Source organism: Syngnathus scovelli, chromosome 2 (genome assembly GCF_024217435.2).
Source record: "Syngnathus scovelli strain Florida chromosome 2, RoL_Ssco_1.2, whole genome shotgun sequence".
Classification (NCBI taxonomy): Eukaryota; Metazoa; Chordata; class Actinopteri; order Syngnathiformes; family Syngnathidae; genus Syngnathus; species Syngnathus scovelli.
The window spans coordinates 412,376-435,150 of NC_090848.1; the positions used below are offsets into that span (position 1 = coordinate 412,376).

General features: G+C 45.4%; 1 protein-coding gene and 2 long non-coding RNA genes across 13 annotated transcripts in view; 2 read left to right on the forward strand and 1 right to left on the reverse strand.

The window, feature by feature from the left end:
• The window catches only part of LOC125987921 (neural cell adhesion molecule 2), a 186,861-nt gene that overhangs the window by 147,195 nt on the left and 16,891 nt on the right, over window positions 1-22,775 (forward strand). For 7 of the 11 annotated variants that reach the window (XM_068649921.1, XM_068649926.1, XM_068649925.1 and 4 more), the window contains 9 exons: window positions 3,057-3,207; window positions 3,911-4,098; window positions 4,209-4,305; window positions 4,727-4,900; window positions 5,778-5,897; window positions 6,405-6,526; window positions 6,611-6,785; window positions 9,522-9,720; window positions 21,646-21,723. In XM_068649921.1, the coding sequence (XP_068506022.1) occupies window positions 3,057-3,207; window positions 3,911-4,098; window positions 4,209-4,305; window positions 4,727-4,900; window positions 5,778-5,897; window positions 6,405-6,526; window positions 6,611-6,785; window positions 9,522-9,720; window positions 21,646-21,723 (1,304 nt within the window). Of the gene's footprint in view, window positions 1-3,056; window positions 3,208-3,910; window positions 4,099-4,208; window positions 4,306-4,726; window positions 4,901-5,777; window positions 5,898-6,404; window positions 6,527-6,610; window positions 6,786-9,521; window positions 9,721-10,014; window positions 10,055-12,101; window positions 12,730-21,645; window positions 21,724-22,143; window positions 22,404-22,775 lie in introns of those variants that run through there. The other 4 variants (XM_068649922.1, XM_068649924.1, XM_068649923.1 and 1 more) reach the window with 4 other exon arrangements.
• On the forward strand, window positions 13,829-19,113 carry LOC125987983 (uncharacterized). The gene is made up of 2 exons (XR_007488191.2): window positions 13,829-18,931; window positions 19,022-19,113. It is a non-coding gene; the product is annotated as an uncharacterized lncRNA (long non-coding RNA).
• LOC137840071 (uncharacterized) lies at window positions 18,933-21,137 on the reverse strand. Its single transcript, XR_011086490.1, has 2 exons — window positions 20,865-21,137; window positions 18,933-19,802 (listed from the first exon to the last, which is right to left on the reverse strand). It is a non-coding gene; the product is annotated as an uncharacterized lncRNA (long non-coding RNA).

Sequence of the window (22,775 nt, forward strand, 5' to 3'; positions counted from 1 at the left end):
AAAAGGTCACCGCAAAGATAAATGAACGTGTGCGCTGGCTTGAACCGCTTTGGTTGATAAATAATGCAATTATGGAAATGCTACCGGAGCCCAACGCACGTAAACACGCAAAGACCGAGTGAGCGTTTGGGACGCGAGGCGTGATGAACCAACGCCGTCGTTTAGGTTTAAGGCAGGACATTGCTCTCTCAATTTACTCTCCAATCTGCTCCTTTGTTGGCCTCACGTTCCCGAGCTGGAGCTTGGCTCCACTCACTGCGTACAGTTGTCTTTGTATTCTTTATCGCCCTGTGCCATCGCTCACTGCTTGCAGGATAGATAGTATTGTGTTGCGAATTTCTTTAACCATAGCCAACTTCACCTTTCCATAAAATGGACCAAACGAAGCTTAGTAGGGCAGAAATGAATAGACCGGTGAGTAGTTTATGGACTCGTTTTTGTCACAGGCCACGTCGTTGCTATGAATGTATGATGGACTATCGCATAGGCACGAGAAAAGACGGATCACTAGTTTTGAAATCAAAAGCCAGTGAATTCATTGTTTGTTCGACTATTTTTCCATTTTCATTTAAAAGGGGGGTCGGTAACAAAAATGCGTTGTTAATAGTGAGGACAATTAGAAGCCAGCACGCATGATTTACCTTCACGGGCCAAATCAAATGATGTCGCGGGCCACATTTGAATCAGAATCAGAAAACCTTTATTGTCATTCTACATAGTACAATGAAATGCCTCGGGTTTGACACCTGTGGATGCATCCAAACGTAGCAAGACGGTAAAAGAGCGGCTGCAAGTTCTGCGACTGTCGTTGTCAAGTTATATGTCAACATGCATTCAAAATGATTCGTATATTCACATTGTGTTCATTTTTCTAAACATTGCCATCACTCACTTATATTGATTTCTTTTTTTTTACATCATCAGTAATAATGCATATAAGCAGCTATAATAATCTGGATTTTATTAAACAAGACAACAGCACTAGGAAGAAGAGAAAAAAAAAAAAACGGAAGACGACGACAGTTTCAAGCCATGCTGCCATTTACAGCTGGCATTTCAAATATGTCCTTCGCACTCTGATGAAAGCATCCCAGCCCCCCATCTGAGAGTCAGATGCTTGCTTGTATTATTTATGCATTCTGTAAGATCTCTTCTACCTTCTCCTCTTCATCAAGCCTTCATTTAGCCGTGTGCGGGGGCGGCGGCGGCGGCGGCAGCTGCTCCCTGTGCGCGATGCAACTACCATCTACATGTACATCTACATGTACATGTAGATGTAGATGTAGTACATGCGGGGAGCCTCTGCGAGGAGGATGTGCGTGCCTGCGCGCGCTTCCCCGTTGTGTCTTGTGTGCTGGCCACTCACCTTCCACTGAGCTGCATATCAAACAGGCTGTGCTTTAGAGGCCGCCTTGGTCTCTGCTCACACACCCCGCCAGTTGGCAGAGAGGAATGGGATGCAAGGGAGGGGGTGGGGGGGGGGCGTTAGCCAGTCATTTCCTGACTCAGAAGCTCCTCTCCTGGAAGGTGTCCTCTCTCCTCCTCCTCCTCCTGGCTGATCCGTCCATCCTCAGCATTCAAAGCGTTGCGTGCTCCTCCAATCCCATTGACCCCAGCTGGCGAAGTAACGTGTGAAGTGGTGAGCCACTGCAAGTCATTGGCTGATAGATAGATAGATAGATAGATAGATAGATAGATAGATAGATAGATAGATAGATAGATAGATAGATAGATAGATAGATAGATAGATAGATAGATAGATAGATAGATAGATAGATAGATAGATAGATAGATAGATAGATAGATAGATAGATAGATAGATAGATAGCGAGCGCTGCTGTGCTAAGAGTGCCGATAAGCTAAATAGGATCAAGCTGAGACAACAACGAGTGTGTTGGTGAACTGGGGGTCATTACAGGAGCAAAATGTGCAAGGGAAGATGTTTGTTTCTACCGCACACTGCAGGGAATAGCATGACTAAAGCCACATTGGTCCAGTTTAGATTTTTTTTGGAACTGAATTTGTCTTAAATAAGAAGCAACCTGGAGTCTTCAGCTGATCAGTAGGAGCACTTTCTTGTCCTGAGATTTTGTCTCATGGCACAACATAATGGCAGCATACATTTTATGTATATATGGTATATACTATATAAGTACACCCTCTCCCTCCCTGAAGTGCCCCCTCATTGACTCTAATCAATGATTAAGTCAACAAATAAGCGAATAAATGGAGCAATATAAAGCAATCGTGGCAGAAAGGAAGCTTTGACTATCTCAAAGGTAAGAGCGTAGCAAAAGCGGACTTGGGAATCAGATTAATGATGCCTGTCATGATGTAATATTTCCTTTCAGGTGCAGTTACTTTGTGAAATATGCACGAGTCCAGTGTTTCACCTCCCAAACTATTTTCATCTCAGCAGCCACACTGTCATGTTCTTGCAATGCGGAGCGTGATGGTCTCAGATTGCAATGATCCATTTGCTCAGGCACTAACGGTGGATATCTGATGCACGGATGGCCCTGTTACATTTCTGCCTGGGAGTGGATGGCCAAGCACGCTGATGTGTTTGACAACACCCAAGAGAACACTAGACTGCACTAAATACTCGTGAAGTGAACCTACTGTCAGACTAGAAATGAAAAGAGGATGTCAAAAGTACTTTGCCTGCATGCCGTTAGTAGCCTGCAGGCGGCCCTTCAATTGGCGGCTAGTCTGCCTGTTAGTAACACAATGACAGTAGGCCGAAACAATGAGCAAAAATGATGTGTTACCGTGAGATTTGGCTAGTGCGAAACAAAATGATCAATTCGGACCGACGTTTATTTGGTTTAAAATGTCTGAATATATTGAATCTTAAAGTTTATTCATCAACTTAACGCATTCACTGCGTAGCGACGTCACGGGTTTATTTGAAGAGAAATAAGTAAGCGAACGAACGAACGAACGAACGAACGAACGAACTTAGCTCATTCACTGCCATCGATGCACATCGACGTCATCGGGTTATTTTCAATGAAAAGGTGCGCTTTGACCTCCTGAACATTTGATGTCCTCAGAGCCAGGACGGACGCTTCGAGGTGCGCGGTCACCACGGCAAATCGGTGCTGACCATCAGCAGCGTGAGGCTTGCCGACCTGGGCCGCTTCGACTGCGAGGCGCTCAGCAGGATCGGAGGGCATCAGAAGAGCATGTTTCTTGACATTGAGTGTAAGTGACATTTGCCCATTCCGGGATGTTTCTCCTGACTTGTATCCTCCACATGCCGTTCGGCTGCGGGGCTATCCGTCGGTCCATCCCCCCACCAAATGACGGCGACATTGAATATTGGCCTGAGAGTGATTGGCTTCACCGCTCGAAAGAGAGCAGCTGACGAGCTGTTGTGTTTGTCGGTCACGGCGCCCTGACGCTCGCGGAAACGATGCTAAAAAAAAAACAGCCGGGCGAGCGAATCGAGAGCAAATTCATCGACTGCATCTGATTGGCGCTCTATGGCCGTTGCTCAGGCAAGATGGCGTTGGTAGGACCGAATTTCACACCTGTGTTCCACGCATCATTAGAGCGTACGTAAATGCCGTTGCATTGGCCTCAGTTGACGAACGCGGCCGCCGCCGCCGCCACCCAGCTAATGAACTCCTTTACTAAGTCACCGCAGGCTGAGAGAGGATAACACGTCCTCGCTGGCGACGGTGAAGCGACCATCAATCTCTCTAATGGAACCCTGCGAGCAAGAGTAAAACCAGTGTCGTAGAATACCTCGGCTGCGAAGAAATGTGTTGGCCGCCGCCATTTGTATCTGCTACTCACCGTACGACGAGGCTCCAATTAAGAGCGCTCTCTCTCTCTCTCTCTCTCTCTCTCTCTCTCTCTCTCTCTCTCTCTCATTAACACCTCCACGATGTGTCTCGGACAGACGTACCAAAGTTCTTGAGCAACCACACCATCTACTATTCTTGGGAGGGCAACCCAGTGAACATCAGCTGTGATGTGATGTCCAACCCGCCCGCCACTTTGCTGTGGAGGAGGGAACACTTTGCCATCTCGCCGGAAGGGACCACCAACACTCGGGTGCACAACGGCATGGGCAAGTCTCTACTAGAGGTGTGACAGAAGCATGAGCACACGGATGCATGACCGACCTACTTGTTGTCTTTTCACGTTTGCTTTGTATCTCTGCCAGTATGAAAGTTGACGGATCGTTATACTCGTAGGTTACGCCGATGTCCGACAGGGACTTTGGTCGTTACAACTGCACCGCCCGCAATAACGTCGGCATTCGCTACCAGGAATTTATTCTGGCCCAGGCAGGTGAGTGTGACTTATGAGTGAGTTCACAAAGTTAGCCGATCTGCGTCACTACTTGTACTTGACCGTTCAAGTACTTTCTAACATTCGAATGGTAATGGGCCTATTTGTAATGATGGCAAAGTTCCGCGTCCGCTTGCATTGCCCCTATCTTAATGTCAAACAAAGCCGTCTGCTTTACCATTCCCTCCGCTCTTTGCACAAGTGGCCGCTAATTTACTGTAGTGCAGGCGAGCGAATACGTGATTGCGCATTCCAATTATCTTCAGTGCCGACTGAACGGTAACCAAAGTAATGAATAAAAGCTGACCTCACGTGACAACATGATGACATCCAACAAGCGACAAGACAGGCGCTCGTATTCAAATTTATTTGAGGTCTTTCGGGATCGCACACTGCCACGGACCTTTGATCCCATTTCCAGATGTGCCGTCCAACCCGTACTCGGTACGCCTGTCAGCCATCTCCCAGCGTTTGGCTACCGTCACGTTCATGAAGCCGGATTCCCACGGCGGCGTGCCCATCGGCTATTACCTGGTGCAGTACAAGGAGGCGGGCCCGCCAGACTGGAAGGACGTCCGATCGCATAGTGCGCAGAGTGAGTATTCCACGGAGCACCGAATGACAAAAGGGTCGGATCGGATCGGATCGGGACGCGCGATCAAAACACGTCATGGAGGAAAATACGCCATTGGCCGTATTCATCACAAACACACAAGGTCAGAGGTCAAAACCCTCTAAAAACAGACTTCCTCCAGTTCGTCACTCTACCGAGCTGCGTTTTCCGAAATCTTGATGCCGTCGCTTGTTTTCATCCTTTACAGTAAACAGCGCGTTGTAAATCACGCAAATTAGACTACAGAATGAAAGCGGCTGAATAAGCTGCTTTTTAAGTCCACTTGAATGTACGTATTTCTTATATTCGAGTCTCTCTCATTCCAGAGACCGCAAATACATTTGCGTACTTAGCTAATTAGAATCTGGCGCGGCATCGGAGAAAGCCCCTTTCACCCTTGACAATCGTTAAACGTAATTAGATGGTTGGAGTCTTTACATTGAAATGCGTTGGTGCAAATTGAAGTCTGCGCTCAAAGGCTGAAAAAGCCACCTACCTAACTAACTAAGCCGACTTTGTTACAGGACGGAAGTCGTGCGCGCGGCGCTATTACGCACTATTTCATTTGCGCTGCGTGACAAAACAAGGCCGCTAACTCATGACGCTGTTGGCAAGGTTATGTAAATGCGTACAAGCGACAGACTGCGATTGAGATCCTCTGTGTTTACACTCCATTTTTAATATGCAGTAGGCGCGCTGGGAGAAGAGCAACAAATGAGCAGGTATTGAGCAATTGAGTGAATCCGAATCAAGCTGGTAAATATTTATGAGGCAACTTGCTCTCAACAGGAAAAGTTGCACGCTCACGTTTGCGCTGGCCGTGCGATCCATGCCTTTCCGTCCTGTCCTGTCTCACCAGCGACGGTGGCGCTGACCGGCCTGGAGCCCAATACGACGTACGAGGTTCGAGTGGCGGCCGTCAATGGGAAGGGTCAGGGCGAGTTCAGTCACATGGAGACTTTCCAGACTTTACCCATACGTAAGTCTCTCATGCGGACGCCTCTTTCTTGATGGACTTTAGGATTGATTAGTCATTGATTTGTATTCAAGGCACAGTACGCCTTCTGTTGCTGACAGGTTGTTTTCCCTCAGGCGCGGTGGTTTCTTTTACATTAAATAAGAGGCACAAAATGTCTCACCTGCTTTGTTTTTTTCTACGGCTCATTTGATCTTGTCGACTGCCTTTAAATGGTGGAATTGAGGCAGCATTTTTCACCCACTAGCTTATGAGTGTCCAATTAAAAAAAAGCACCACCGTTTTTTTTTTAGTATAGTGCTTTTCCAGACACAATAATTGCATGATTCATTCGCTCACACATTCCCATTCGGGTGCTGATTTTCTTTCCAAGCCTGTGTCAAACCGCGCACGTAAATGCAACGCGTTGCAGTCGTGCCATAAAACTATGATTGACTCTGATATGTTCAATCGATCAACATCGTTAGAATCCATAGGCTGGAATATCAATCGAAATTCGAAATTTCTCAGGAGAACCGAGCCCACCGGCAGTCCACGGGCAGAGAGGAATGGGGAAAGCCTACAAGCTGGGGTTGGTCAAGCAGGATGACGGCGGGATGCCCATCGTGGAATATATCGTCAAGTACAAGACAGTGAGTGACAACAAAGGTTGTCCATTGTGATCACAAACCTCTCATCCATCCATCCATCCATCCATCCATTTGACTCGATTGCAGGATAAAGAAGAGCAATGGATGACCAAGCTGGTTCCGGGCTCCAATGACTTTGCCACTTTGCAGCCGCTGCAGTGGAACACCCGATACGAGGTGGAGATTACGGCCCGCAATGTTAAAGGCTTGTCGGAGCCCACCTTCTATCAGTTCTTCATGCCACAGAAACCTGAAATCACAGGTAAGCGCATTTGAAGCAACAATGACAGCCAATTTTTCATACGTACGTACGTATTTGATTTGAAAAGGAATTGCTTGGCCTGAATCATTGTGCAAGGCTACACACAGCAATAGGCTACAAGACGTGACGGGAGTCCGATTCTTCTGGTTTGACGTTCCTTTTTAAGGGCCCGAGCGCTTTCTCTGTTCGAGTCAGCGCCGAGCCGAGCCGAGCCGAGCCCGAATGTTTTGGCTCGCAGGCGGCAAAGCCTGTTGGTGGCCTTGACTTTTACGAGGAATCAAACTGGATTTCTCATTTCAAAGTCCTTGGCGCCACACGCATGCATGGAAATGCGTGCAGACCAATGCTTTGATGTGTGTGCGTGTGCGTGTGTGGCGCTTTGAAGTACCCTCACTTTCCCATCTCTCGCCTTAAATGTGCATTGTTGATCTAAAAATGCCATTGCATTATTGCCCCCTGTGAGTGCCACCAACCAAAAGCCTCCTTCCCACAGGAGGCTTGCATGTCCCCCCCGGAGTCTATTTGTAATGGTTTGGAATGTATCCAGCCGCCTGGTCGTTTTCCTCTTCCGGCCCTCAAGCGTGTGCGCTGCCTCCTAAACAGAGCAGATCGAGGCCCTCGGGAGTGGCAGGCTTAAGGGGGGGCTTCGATTGACTGTCCTCCCTTGTTAGGTGCATCGTGGCTAAGATCCCGCCGGGAGGAAAGCAAAAATGAGGGCAGAAAGCTTTCCTCTAGTGTGAACATTGGACAAAAGTAAAGGGCGTGGAAATTTGTTGTCAGAGTTCACTTCGGGCCATTAACATTTTTGACAGTATCGGTCGGCTCCGCAACAAACTGATGAATAACTAACTAGTTTTGAAATCGGTTCAAATAATTCCCCCCAAAATAATGGTCATATCATTTGCTAGCAGTATCTCTAGTTTTTAAAAGTGAACTCCAATTTTTATTTAGGCACAATTTGTCTGTGGCCGGCCGGGCCTTACGTTTGACGCCGAAAGTGACTTTTTCTGTCTATTTGAATAAATGATCATCACGCTGTGTGAAGTTGTGAGTGCCGATATTGAAGAAGCCAAGCCAGTTGCCAATAAAAATGCGCATTTGCTTATGTGCAAGAAGTTGTCGATGATTGCGCGCTAAAGATGGGAAAAAAAGCCAACAACAACAACAAGCGGTTATTTGTCCTTTAATAGCATTTTGTTGCCGGCCCAACGGCGCTTAAATCTGGTCCGAGAGGAGCTGACCCCCTTGTTTAACGATCCTTTTAAAAGCTCTCAGGGCAACTTTGATTTCCGCAGCGTGTCCCAACACTTACGGAGCATCCTCAAGCACTTGTGTTTATCCCTCTGAAGATTAGCATCTGCTGCCTCCCCGATCAATTCACGGCCATTCGGTCATTATTAATGGACTGGCTTCCTCTCGGAGCGTGCGAGGCACCGTCAATCAGCGGCGAGGCGTAATGACTCTGTGTTGTCGGACGGGTTTGGATACCGGGGAATAGACAGACGTTCCGTATTTCAGGAAGTAATCAGGAGTCGTCGTCGTCGCTTTGGGGGTTAATAGAGCATGGAAATCCAAATTAATGTGTTTTAGGAATTAGGCAATGTGTGAACGCTCACTCAGAATCAATTAGAGAGGCCCAGCCGGGGCTTCTGAGCCCAAAGATTAATGAATGCGTTTGGCCTGCCGCACTTGAAGATGGAAAACAAAACAGCAGGTAGGAGGGAGGGAGGGAGGGAGGCAGGCGACATTAGCGCCAGACACTTTCCTGTTGCATAGCAACTCTAATTACGGCATTTGTACACGATGGACAAGCGACAATGCGGTGGGGAGGAAAGAAACCATGCAATCAAGCATTTCGAAACCAAAAGGATTTTTTTGTGTTTGAGCCAAAAGTTGTGATTTACATGCATCTGGAAGCGTTCAAGCACCATCCTGACCCGTGGGGTCACCCTCTAGCCGAAAACGTCCGCCTACAGAAATGAACTTTACGTCCATCACCGCTCAATACGATTCCAGTTCAACGTGCAAATTTGGAACGCACGTGAATTCTGTGACGCTTTTTCAACCAAAAAAAAAAAGTGAAACGCAAACTCGGTTATGAATTCCAAAGATTCCACAGTAATAGCTCTTGAAAAAAAAAAAAAAATCTAAATGAACTATTAGGATGGGATTAGCCAAGTAAAAGGTATTTTCTGTGATTAAATAAATCTATTTAAATTGGATTTTTTTTTTGGGACCAGTGAAAACTAAAACTACTGCTTAACTTCAGATTTTTTTTAATTAGCGCATGAACATCAAAAAGACAAAAATATCAAGTAGGAATGTCCAGATTCAATGATTGCCTCACAATATGATTGTAACTAAAACAATAATACGATTGGAAAAAACAAACAAATGAAGTCACATTCAGCCATGTCACGTGAGAAAAAAAGTCAAATAAAATGTTATGATATAGCAAAAATCAATATTGTGTGTTTTTCCAATATGTTTGAGCCCTAATGAGAACCTCCCTCCCTCCCTCCCTCCCTCCCTCCCTCCGTGCTTGGTTCAGGTTGGAGCTTCTCCAACTGGCCCTGCGCGAGCAACATACCTAACCCTCAGTGCTCTCAAGTGTTTGTTATTAGTTTTCTTTTCACTGCCGCTGTGACTTTCAAGCAGAACCCCTCCTCTGAATAGAAGAATGAATTTCCAAAGCTGAGCCAAATTGTCATCACTCGACCTCTTGCGTGTGAGCAGAATCCCTCTTCAACGGGCTGAGCCTCGGGGCAGTGGTGGGCCTGGGCCTGGGAGCGCTCCTCCTGCTTCTTGTCCTGGTGGACGTCAGCTGCTTCTTCCTGCGGCGCTGCGGTCTGCTGATGTGCATCACGCGCACGCTGTGCAGCAAAAAGACAGCCACCGGCGGCAAAGAAATGGAAGAGGGCAAGGCCGCCTACCTGTGAGTGTCCTTCTTTTTTTTCCCAGCGGGCTTGTATCAATGTCAACAAGTCATTCATGCTTGCCGAGGGAGCATCTGCTGTGGGTGTCACGGCCTTTGGGTCACGACTGCACTTTTTCTTTCTTTCAAGCTAATATGCACACGTGTTGAGTGACCTGTGTGACAAAAGTTCAACCAAACAAAACCTGTGGAAGGCTCAAATCTGGCTAGCCGGTGATTGATTGATTGATTGATTGATTGATTTCATTTTTTGGGGGGGAGAATGAGAAAAGAAACCTTCTTTTTGCCGTCTAGGTGCACCTACAACAGCCGCCCGACCACCTTTTCAACCACAGTATGTCTCTGATAATGTCTTCTTCACATCATCAACATCTCATCCTGCGTGTCTCGTTTGCACGTTGTCTATTTGACCGCAATCCATTGAAGCGTTCAAACACCGTTCTAATTGTGCATGTCAAAGAAAAATTCTGCTTGTCATTCACTTGCTCATTTCATGGACACGAAATTAGCTTGCACCGACCGACCGACCGCCCGACCGACCGACCGGTAGACTGAAAAAAGTTTTTGCTGACTTTATTGAATTTTGGTTCATCGACTAAAATCTAATAGAGGGCTTCTCAACTGCTTTTGTCCAAGGGAGCACCATTATAACCAAGAAGCAACTGCTATGAAGGTGGATAGACCTATCCAGGCTATTATTGATTTGCATCTGCAGGTCTACATTTGCCCTCATTTGGATGGCTAAATGAGGCACAAAATGAATTGGAAGATCCATTTTACTTTTAGAATTTTCTCATTTTCCAATTTCCCGGTCGACGATCCCCGATCGAATACACTCGACATCTACTTGAAGCGTATTTCTGGATTGAGATGATTTGATTTTGTGCAAGCACTTGAGGAAATAAAAAAATGTTTTCAGTGTAGCTTCCTTCATGCAAGCACTAAATAGCACTTCAGCTTGTCTTTCTGCTTTGGGCTTATTACAGCGACAACGTGTAATAAGCAGGTAAGCGGTGTTATCTGTAGTTTGGGCCCAACTTGATTGAGGGATGTCAATGTGCCGCCGCCGGATTCTAGTTTCATCCCTAATGGACGCGGCACAAAGCAAAGAATGCTCGGAAAGGTACCGGCGCTAGCTAGTCCAATCTGCAATCTGGGTTTGCATGAGCTAATGAAACATGAAATTGCTTCCGCTGCGCGACAACGTTAACATCCTCCTCCAATCAAGCACGGAGGAACTCCCCGAGGCCTTGTGGCAATTGTGCTTGTTTGGCTTGATTTCACTCTCCTATAATCTCACTTCTCTTGTTGCAAGGGAATTTGTGTCACATTTAAATGGATTTGCGTCATGCGTAATGAAACGCTGGATCCATCGTGCAGCGTTGTGCCTAATATTTGGACTCATTCCGTGGGCCAAAGCGAGTCAGTCTCTCCACGTGCGTGTAATACTACTCTGACTTGAACACAAGGCTTTTTGAAAGCTATTCCAGTGATTTGAAGGTTTAAGTTGCCGGTTACACAACTGTGTCAATGAGCAAAGATTGAACCATTCACACTGATCGTCAAGTAAATGGTGTGAATTGGAGAAAATGATCCCGTTTCCTGAACGAGTCCTTCAACTCCTTCTTGAGGCTGGATGTCAAAGGTGAATCACGTTACTGACAGCAGTACGCGAGGGCGTCTTGCTTTCGCTGTCTACGTCGAAAGAATTTGAGAAGATTTAGAAAAGAGCCTTGAAAGACTATCATCTCACCCTTGCTCACATTTAAACGGGAGAAAACCAACTCCCGACATCGCTGGCATGGAGCGCAGAATGCTAACCGCTAAGCGAAAGGATCAGGCTACACGCGCGGCGGCGGCGCTCAATATTCGATTTCAAGGCAGGCGACGTCTCAAGTGGTCGATTTTTGTCGCCTGGACCCTTGGTGCCGCTCTAGTGATGGTTTTCTCTTTACGCTTTTGTTTGAGCTCATCTGTTGGGTTGTTGGTATTGTCACATGACCGCAAAAAGTGGAATTAACGAAGCATTCTAAGTGTGCGCGTTCAAACGGAAACCGTTTGAGTTGAAGGCAGTGTTGGTTGATCCACTTATCAATTTCTTTTAGACAGTGACCTTAATTGACCTGTTGGCGATGGGCTTGGGAAAGCTAGCGAAAGGCTCAGGCTAGCACGTGATGGCCATGATGACTGACAGCTCCGTCCGTCCAAAGAATGAATGCAAACATTTCTCACACGCTTCCATCACTGCTGCCTTTTCATTTGAGTCCAACACGCTTCCTTCCCTTCTGTGTCTCACGGACATCCTCCTTGCCTGCTCCGCCGATCATCTCCGCCGTCGTTATTTGCTCTCTCACATGCACGCTGTGCTCTGAAAATTGCAGGAAACTGCCGCTGAAGGAAGAAAATGGCAAAGAGTCTCTCAAGCCGGATACGATTGAAATCAAATTGCAGGGCGAGCGCCGCATCCACGCCAAGCCGGACGACAGCAAAGCAAATTAGGGATGGGGAGGGGGGCGGCGGCAGCGGCTTTCCCACAAGAAATTTCCGATCACCTGACCAAAACCTAACAAACATACTGCGATGGAAGGACAGAAAGGCATGTGTAAATAGAAATACTCCATTGAAGTGTTGGGTGCTGACATGACATCAGTGAAAAATGATTGTATATTTTGTGTTTTCTTGTGTCCGGTTATGATGCTTTCATTTGAACGCCCCCCTCCTCTCCTAGAGGAAGTATTCACAGTTCAGTCATTGCTCCCCCGCTGAGCTCTCTCTCTCTCTCTCGCTCAGCATCCATCATCACACTTGTGGGCCATTCTAGCAAGGGAAGCTCAACACACGCACATCCCGATACGCCGATGATGTCAACCTTCTCAGTTTGCCTGGCGTGATTGGGCAAGCTTCAGTATAGAAAAACTATTTTCTACAGAACAGGGGGAAAGAATCGTTTCATTCTGTGTTGCCAGAGAACAAACAAAAATTGACTCGTAAAAAAAAAATGAAAAAGAATGATGTCGTGGCAAGTAGCATATGTGGGTTGAGTTGTTTTCAAAAGTCTTTTTCTAAAGTATTGACGACGAGTATTGTATTGCTGCCACTGTTGTCATCTCTCATCACGCAATGGATGTTTTTGGTGTCGGTCTCCTCCTGTGAGCTTGAACTGTGAACGTTTTGATCAATCCGAGCGGTTTGTCGGAGGGAACCGACGAATCGAGACAGTAGTCGACATTTACCTTGATATCTTTGCGCTCTGTGCCTCTGATGTCTCCTCAAAGTCCCCCCCCCCCCCCCCTCCACATGTCATGTGTTGTACATAGGTGAGAAAAAAAAATATTTTGCAGAGCTTTTATGTAAATACACCACGGTAAAGGATGTGACTTTTTTCTTTCTTTTCAAAAGGCAGATTCTTCTTTTGTCATGTTGTATTTGGTCCAAAGCGTAGTGCTCGTCCAACTTTTGATTGTTTTGTCAAATCTGCAGCGAGTTCATCTGAATTGAGGAGGTCATTCCATTTGTTGAGACATGAATCTTTTTATGCACTGGGAAATGTAGTAAACACTGAAGAGAACATTAGCATAAGTGGGATGACTACTGATGCTGACATGACAGGTCTGTCAGAAAAATTCCAGGACTGGCGGCGCAATAGATATCTTTCAAATCCCTTCTGGGCTTTTTCAGTCCACTCTCTGATGCCTTGGGATCTCCCTGAGCTAGGGAAGGAGGGGGAAATCACGAGTGGTTGAGAACGTTGCTCCTGCACGGCAATGTTGTTCTCTGCCAGGAACTGTCAGATGCTCAGGGTATTGAGAGCAGGTGCGGGTTGAACCACAACATTTGCTACAGGATCTCTTTGTGATAGCCTGAGCTCCACGGAAGGACCATTTGGTTTCTTTTGTGACACCAGCCCCAGAACTTTTCTGACATACCATGCCGAGCTCAATTCATTTCTCACCCCGTGTGTTTTATGTGTCAGGAAACAGAGGAATAATCATGCACTCGGTTGCACGAATATCTTTTGCATTTGCATGTCCTTTGTCCAATAAACCGCGGGGCTTTAAAAAAAAAAAAAAAATCACAGTTGCCAAAGATGACTTTTGAAATAGGGAGGGGGAGGGTCCCTATTTCAAAAGTCATCTTTGGCAACTGTGATTTTTTTTTTTTTTCTACTGTATTTTTCATTTGATGCCGCGTGAGATGATCATTACCTCCCATGAATGTGACTCGTCGATTTATGCACTTGTGGACCGTGATTCACTTTCCCAGGCCGCCACTCAGACTGTGGATTTTTGTTTGTTTGTTTGTTTTTTTACAACGTGGTTTGTCACAGCGAGCCAGCTAGCCAGCCAGCCAGCCAGCCCATGCACCCGAATGACAAGCGCGGTCCCGCCACGTGGCGGTTCCACTGCCTCTAACGCCAACTATAAACGCGAGTGCACAGTGCCTAGGTGGGGTTACGATTTGTACGTGTTCTTTTTGTATTTGACGCCGGAACTTACTCTTCATTCCTCCCGTGTCCGGTCCATTCTTCTATCGGGGGAGGGGGTGGGGCGGGTCAAACGGGTGCGTGTGATCTCAGTGTATAGTCCTCTTCATGCCCCAAATTTCTTTGCACCCGTTTGGACCTTCAACCCCCCCCCTTCGCTGAATGTGCTTTGTGCAGGACGTGGGAATATCGATGTCTCTCTGTATGTACCTGTGCAACACTTGTGTCATATGTAAATAAACATGTCCTGATAGAAGAGGCCCTGTTTCCCGATGTGGCTTTCTCTTAGTTGCTTCAAGGACGTCGACGGGCAAGCGGCGACACGCACGGCAGTCCTTGTCATTATCCCGGCCGGCCATTGTGACAAACTGTCGGTGAAACCATGGCGAGAAATCCCATTCTTACGCAAACATAGACTTTTTTTATTTATTTTTTTTGCCCTTCAACGGACAATTGGGTGGGCTTTTTTTTTTTTTTTTCCCCCCAATAGAGGGCAAAGTGCTTTTTTTCATCAGGGTCATTTCTAAGGCACCATTATTTCAAATCGAAGCTGTGTTGCATTTAAATCCATCCTCCACTCCAGGATGAGAAAGCCAAGAGAATTGTGCGTGCAAGGTGAAATGAAATGAAGTGAAAGGGAGCTAGCTATTTGACATGATTTTAATATGGCGTGCTTTTAACAGCACACGTGCCATCAAGTACAATTTCAATTCAAAACTGCTTTTGATGTTTGTTTAGTGCGCAATTTTAGGCAGGCAACAAATTGCTCATCTCATTCTCTCTGAAAAAGAATCCTTTTTTTAATTTTTTTTTTTAGTATATAGCCTTTTTTCCTCCATAACCAACAATAAAAGCCTCCTCATAAAATCACTCATTTTTACCTCGAAATCATACCCCTTTATTTTCGGTCAGGATTTTTTTTTTCCTGAATTCGTGACCACTCTAGCAATTTAATGACTAGTTGCAAATCTTTCTGTGTTGTTATTAGAGATGATTAAACTGATTAAACTCCCTCCATTTTTGAGCCCCTAAGCATCCGGACTGCAAATAAATGGAGCTTGTATGAATATGCCACTGGCTAATTTAACTGCTTTTGTTTCCAGACAGAGACCCTGGGGCAAATTGCAGAAATGTATTGGATAGTCATAAAGGATTTTGTCAACATTTTGTGCTGTGGAGGCCAAAGGTGGACTGAAAAAAAAAAAAATTATATATATATAAAAAGCCAATAAAGCTGATTCCGATGAAAGAAAACTAAATCTACATCAAAACAAAGTCAACAAAAGAACAGATCATGACAGTTTGTAAAAATACTCAACTCCATGTTATTTATAGAGCACTTTTTAAAGACCCTCATGTGAAAGAAAAGGCCAGACGGAGATTAGGTGGCCCTCAATCATAGCCGGCGATCCAAAAGGATAGCACCCGGCCGGCCGCTCCATTGTTCAACTTGTCTCCTAATGCAGCTGTCTTGGTTGGGCCACATCAATTCAAACATTGTTTTTAGCTGACTGGCAGGAAGTCATAAAGCAGAAGAAAAAGAGAGCACAATAAGCCTCCAGGTAATATTTTCCCCCTAATCTTACGCTTTGCAGAGTCCCCCATGATACTGACAGCACCTTAATCCCAACTACTCCAGAAAGTTTGAGACAACACCCTGCCATTGTTGGAAGTTTGGGCTCCCTTATGCATAAAAGCAAGCGTGCACTTAAGACACCACTTCTCCGCACAATTCCGCAGTGACAGCCGCACACAAATTAATTTCTAAAGCTCTGCCAGCCTGCACTGAAGGTGGAGGAGATTTTCCACACGGGCAAATCCAGCCGCAAGCTTTCTGCCAGGTCCACTCTCTTAATCTGCTTGATTTTCAAGTCGCCCAGCACAGGTCCGGCTCGGCTCTGAGCTGACAGGCGAGGAAGGGGGTTGTTGGATTCTGGTTCACGCTAGACTGACGAGAAAAAAAAAAAATAAAATAAATACATCACCTTTCTTTTACCTTTCTCTGTGGTGATGAAACACATCATTATCAGAGCAGAGCAGAAGCACACAAGATATCCAAGCGGCTTCAATTGAATGTTGACGCTAATCAGAGCGGAGAAGCTTGACCTCAGATTCAGGTGGTAACCTGACACTATGGCTCCCATGTGGCTGCGTCAGAAGTGCCAAAGGCTCTTTGGCAGTCCATTTGTGCCTGCCACAGATGAGATCTGAAAGGCATCGTGAAGGTACTTTCCTTCATTTGAATTACTGTAGTAGGACTGACGTGTCATTTATCTGTCACACGTTCAAAGCTTTGCTGCGACACCCGCTGCAGCTCAAGTTGTCGCCTCACACCTACGTTCGCATACAAGATTTCGGTTGAACTCATTCAACAGCTGCATTAAAATCATGGAGAAAACATCATTATCGTTAGGTGGTGACCCAAATTTGGAGTTTGAGACACAACTTTTGCCTACCGCTAGCTTAATGCTAGCACATAAAGCGAAACCTCACAGACAGGCTAATAGGTTTGCAGCATTAAAATACTTGAAGTGACGGGCGGGTATTTGAACAGCAACACTAATACACACAGACATTCTAGCAACATAAATTCTACCACCGACTGCTTTTTTTCTCATTCGGAAACGCATCCCACAATTTTTGCCGGGAGGGGTGGAACGGATCGACGGCACTCTCATTCGTTTGAAAGGCAAAAGTGGATTTGAGATACAAATGTTTTGCGTTACCGGCGTATTGCTGGAAATAATCATACTTTCCAGCTGCTTCGAATGAAATAACTGAAAGGCTCTTCGTATAATGCGGTACACTTTTACAGCACAGCCGATTAGAAGCACGTGTCATTTTGCTGCAACTTGTTATGAATTTCTTGTAAGGCCCAATGAATTCACTCCCACCGTCTCGTGGTAAAGCGGAAAGAATGCTCAAGCCCGCATTCACGTATCAGGTGTGAGGTGACAAGCGGCAGATGTTGAGTGGCCGATGTCGGTCGGGCGGTCGGTCGGTCGGTCGATCATTTGAAATGCAAGCTGGCAATTATGAAGCGGGCCGGCCGAGGCCACGCATCCATCCATCCATCCATCCATCCATCCATCCATCCATCCATCCATCCATCCCTCCATCCCTCCATCCATCCATCCATCCATCCCTCCATCCCTCCATCCCTCCATCCCTCCCTCCATCCATCCATCCATCCATCCATCCATCCATCCATCCATCCATCCATCCATCCATCCATCCATCCATCCATCCATCATGACAGCCAGAGTCCCTTAAAGCCTGTTTGGATTACAGCCATTTGCAGAAAGCACCATGCGTAACTGCACAGAGCCTCTGGGGAAAGAAAAAAGTCTCCCAATAATTGAGCGAGCGCATGGCAGGGTAAATGTCAAACTATTTGCAGGCCATTCGGCGCCACAGTATTCTTCTCTATTAGCCTAATATGCCGGAGTTACTCCTCCCGGCTTTGTGCAAATTCATATTGGATTTTTATTCAAATTCAACCCAATAGTAATGGATGTGCCTCTGGGGGAGCTTTCAAAATCAATTTGCTAAACAGCTCAAAATTGCCCCCCTAATTGCCTCTGTGGAGTGTGGACCTCATCACCAGTCAAAGGTGATTGGTAGCAACGTGTGAGTCAACTTTGCTCTCTCCTCTCCTCGCCCAAGACTTGGCTTTGCTGTTGACCGCGCAGCCTCCTCGCGTGGCCCTCATTAGGCCAAAGAAAGCGGATGCCGCCGGCGGCAGCGGCACTCTCGTAAAGATCCTGGCTACTTGTATGTTTGGACACATGAGCGTAGCGTGAATACAATCAGCTTGACTCGGCTCATTATCCAGGAAAGGGGAGCCGGCGCCATTCATCCATTCATTATAAAGTGACATTTACGGAGAATCACCTTCTGCCCGATGTCACCGCTAATGGATGGATATGCGGATGACTATCAAAGAGAAAGCTTCCAGCTCGCAGAATTCGTCTGCGCTCACATGTACGGATGGATGCGTTTCGGCCGATTGTGTAGAATGTCAAATGTATTCCGGTCGGCCCCGCCCCCGCGTGGACCTGAGGTCGCGCACGCTAGGTAGGTAACCGGTGATGTGACAAAGCCGGATGCTCTCCTCCGCCTCCCTCGCCAGCTGCGGTCCGTCCGTCGCCCTGCTCGGTTCGGCGCCCTGACTTTATATCACATTAAAAAAAACAACACGAACCAACTTTTTCGTTCCCAAATAGCTCACTTAAAGGCAAGACATTCAGTGGTATCAAGCTAGCAGTGACTTGGCGTCCAGCAGCAGGCAAGATCTTGATGCCGTCCCTTTTTTTTTTCTCTGTCAAAGTCAAAGTCAGCTTTATTGTCAATTTCTTCACATGCCAAAGACGCAGAAAGAAACCGAAATTTCGTTCCCCGCTATCCCACGGTGACAAGACATGGCCCGCAACAGACAAACAAGTAAAACAACAGCGTGCTGAATAAAGAACGAATAAATAACACAACTCAGAGGTGAAAGGCGCATTCAGTCCAACAGGCAACTTGCAATCAGCTCCAAACCTCCCAACCTGCAGGGGGCAGAGAAAGATGAACGTGTCAGTCCGAGCCACCACCCTTGAGCCCTGGAACTAGCGCGCTACCTATATACTTACTACTTGGTGTCGCCTGCGTGGCATGGAGCGCAATGAACAAAGGAGAAAGGTTTGGTCGCGCTGGGACAAACAACAAAACATCAAGACGCAACTGGTATGAAAATGGACATTTGTATTGATTGTTGATGAACTTGATCCATTGTTTAGTTTGAATGACAATGAGACAAATGTTTCTTGTTTAAAGGTTATCAACCTGAAGTACAATCTACATTCCGACCTTAATTGGGACCTAAATGGAATGTAAACTGGAACCCAATTAAAGGAAAGCTAAATGAAGATTGGACTTTTGCATTGTTCAGAGCAGGCTTTTTTCAAGTATAAGCAAGACCTGGGTGAAACATTGACATGACTTGACACTTGTCACTCACACACGCGCACGCGCACACATTCACACCGTCATATGTAGGAATGGAACTCGCGGTGTCGGCACACAAGACAAGCAAGCGTACCCCTACACCAGGGGTGTCAAACTCTTAAGATATTAAAAGTGAAGACAATTAGCATTTCTAGTAATGCACAATTTGTCTTCATCAAATGATGTGGCGACCGTATCTGGCCTTGAGTTTGACACCTGCGCCCTACACCATCAGCCGCTCCACTCCCTTGATGCTATTGCTAGCAATGTTCTGCCTGTTTACGTTGCTAGCAACAGGCTTGTTATTTGATGAGCTCATCATTTAAAATAGGTGTGTTGGAAGAGAGTGACATCTAATCATCATTCATTTATTTATTTATTTGATCTTGCTTGCTTGTCTGTCTGCCTGTCATTTGTGTTTTTTCCAATTCCATCCATTCAATCCACGACTACTTTGGAAGCCGCTCTGTATGCTGCTCGTCAAACAATCAGCCGCAGCCAGCCCCGTCGTCAGTGCTGATTGTTTGTTAGGCGTTGATTTTTCTTCCATTTACTTCCCGGTTCCCTCCTGCTGCAATTTATATCCCTCTGGTCTCATCGAAAGCTTCCGCTAGAGTGAAAAGAAAATATGTCTCGAATGAATTGATCAACCAAGGTTCATGTTTGCAATACTAACAAGCTGTGCCCGTTCCTGTTCCTGTATGTTGCTTCTTAGGGGGTGAACCGATGTTGTGTGCAGGGAAGTAGGAGATAAAAACTAACTGCACGGAACGCATTTATAACTCATTAATATAATGAGCAATTCATTTGCCATTAATTGACAAAAACAGCTCCAAGACGCGATCTTATTAAATTGTTCACTGTGCCTGTCACGGCCCATCTGCCATGACCTACAAAATCCAGATATCAAAATCTCAAAGATGTTTGCCACATCCTACCCATTTAGAATCAAATGAAAAGTGATTTCTCCTTCCTAAAATGCCTGTTAAGAGCAACAAAAAAAACGTGTGTTTTGTGGAAAATGTCATCTTGAGCACTGGGGAAATTCACATGATTTACATAATGAATCAAAACATGCTGAAAAATGCTTCCATTTTGCTTCCATCCATATGGACGTTTGCCATATACATAAATGGAAAGGTACTCAGAAGACAGACCAATATCAACACGTGCGCCTTGAAAATCCAAACTGTTAAGGATCACTTGTGGGGTACCTACCCCAAGGCTCTACACTAGGTACTAAATGATTCATATCGATATTAATGATCTGTTTTTAATTTCTGACGATACCGCTCAGCTGCGCTGTCCAACATTTTGAACAGCTTCTGAATAATACTCAAAGTTAACAGATAAATTGATTTGCTCTCAATCGATTATTGCTCAATTTGATCAACACTACATTTATTATTTTGTGCGGTTAACAAAAAAGCAAAACAATTGAGACAGGATATAATACATTTATTGAAGTGATTAGCCACAATGTAAAAAAGCAAATATTGAAGTTCGTAGCAATTCTTTGTCAATCTAAGGTGACTATATACCTGAATATCAAATCATTCTAGATTTGCTTCAACGCAAAACAAATGATGATCCTATTTTTAAGCTAGTATAAGAATCGATTTGCCAATGTGTTTATTGTGCTCGTAGTTTGTGGTAAGCAAACGTAGCTTACCGTATCGTAACGAGATCGGCGTCAACATTTTATTTTGGGCAAGGGAAGCTAACGCTGCGGCTGCTTGGCCTTGTGTTTGTGGGTTTCTACTCTCTGTAATATGTCTCCAAAGTCGCCAGTGGCCACACGTACAAATACTTGGCTGGAGAGCTGCCGTCAAAGTCATTATCAGCCGTTCAACATAAACATCCCCCGCAAGCAAGCTCGAGCTTTAGTGCCTGGGTCGGTTGCCACGGTGACCTTGACAAAAAGACCACAAAGTTGTGTATATTGTCAAAGACGGTTTTGTTTTGTCACAAAGTGATGCATAAAGTCTTTGAATAGTAGTTTTGATTAGAGAAGTCTATCTATATATCTATATATAAATAAAGCGGGGTGGGGTGTTTGTAGGGTATTTACACAGCATGCGCAAGAATCGTTTGAATGACGGTCTTCCAATCCATCTGTCTTCTCGTGTACACATAGCAGCCACGGGAAATAAAAGTCGAATCGAGGGCTATGTTGCCATCATCCGCTCAGCTCACCACGTAGCGGTAGAGCTGAATAAATAAGCCAGCCCCAGAAGGAAGTCCTGCTTTGCAAGACTCGGGGGAGCGCAAAATGTTTGCAATAATGAATAGCTTTTGGGAATATCAAAGACGGGTCAAAGTTCAACTGCTTCTTGTTTGAAGCGCACTGCGGTTGCAAATTTAATGAATGACTAAATCAAGAAATAACAAGGATCTAACCCACTTCCTTGCTCGGGAGATGAAAGTCAAATATTAAATAAGTGTATTTTCAGGTGCTGCTCTCCCAGGAGCTCGTTACACGCAACAAGATGGAGGTCAACAAGCGCTTTTGGAACAGCGAACACCCTGCGGTGAGCTCGTTTTGCCAAAGTTTATAATAAGATTCCCTCTTTCGCTCCATTTTTTCTTTTCTTTTTTTTTTATCTCTGGGTTTCCATCCACTAGCAAACAAACAAAACAAAAACAATGATGTGGAACAGCCTTGTTTTTTTTCTTTTTCTTCCCCTCCAGTCCAGCTCATTACCTTGTCACATAATAGGATGATTAATTCACAGCATTCAACCATAAAGCGTAGACTCTAAATGAGGAAAAGTGACACAATGCCCCAATCCATTTATCACCAGGTAGTCCGAGACAGCAAGTGCTGTGAATTAGCATGTAGTGTGTGTGTGCATATTTATTTATTTATTTATTTACTGATGAATGAATTTATTTGAATGTATTTATTCACGATTGATCCAACTTTTTATTTATTTGAATGTACTTATTAGAAAATGCTGGCCGCTTGCCTGTACTTGCGGCAAGAGTGTGATTGTAACGCAAGAAGCTGCACCAGCCGGATGTCGCCTAAAACCAACCGTGTAGAACATCACTGTCAGACCGTCGTTAATAATTTCCACAGAGGCCAGTTATGTCAGAGCCCAGATAACACGGCCATGTACCTGAGTGGGCAGGCTGGAGACAAGCAACTGGACACCTGGAACTTGTATTTCATTATGCAGCACCGGAGTTTCACGCATGAAAAAAAGGGAAGAACTTGTGTAAATGAAGCTGGGATCTAGCTTCATTTACACAAGTTCTTCCCTTTTTTTTTTCTCTTTCTTCGTCAAAACCTCTCTTACCTTGGGGACTGAAAGCCACCTTGCTTCTCTATTACCGTCTCAGAGAAACATTCATGACTTATTAGACAAATTATACGAAAATGAGAATGTAAAGTATTTTCTGGCCTTCAGTCATACTTGTTGTACATAGTTGTACATTTTCTCTCTTTTCTCTGTGTTTATTTTGCTTCCTCAATTTCATTTGGTTTTATGGAGGGATTTTGTCTGATAGCAAAAGGGAAGCTCGCTATTGTTTGTGTATTTGAATGTTCGGAATAGAAGTTGTCAATCAGTCCAAAAAA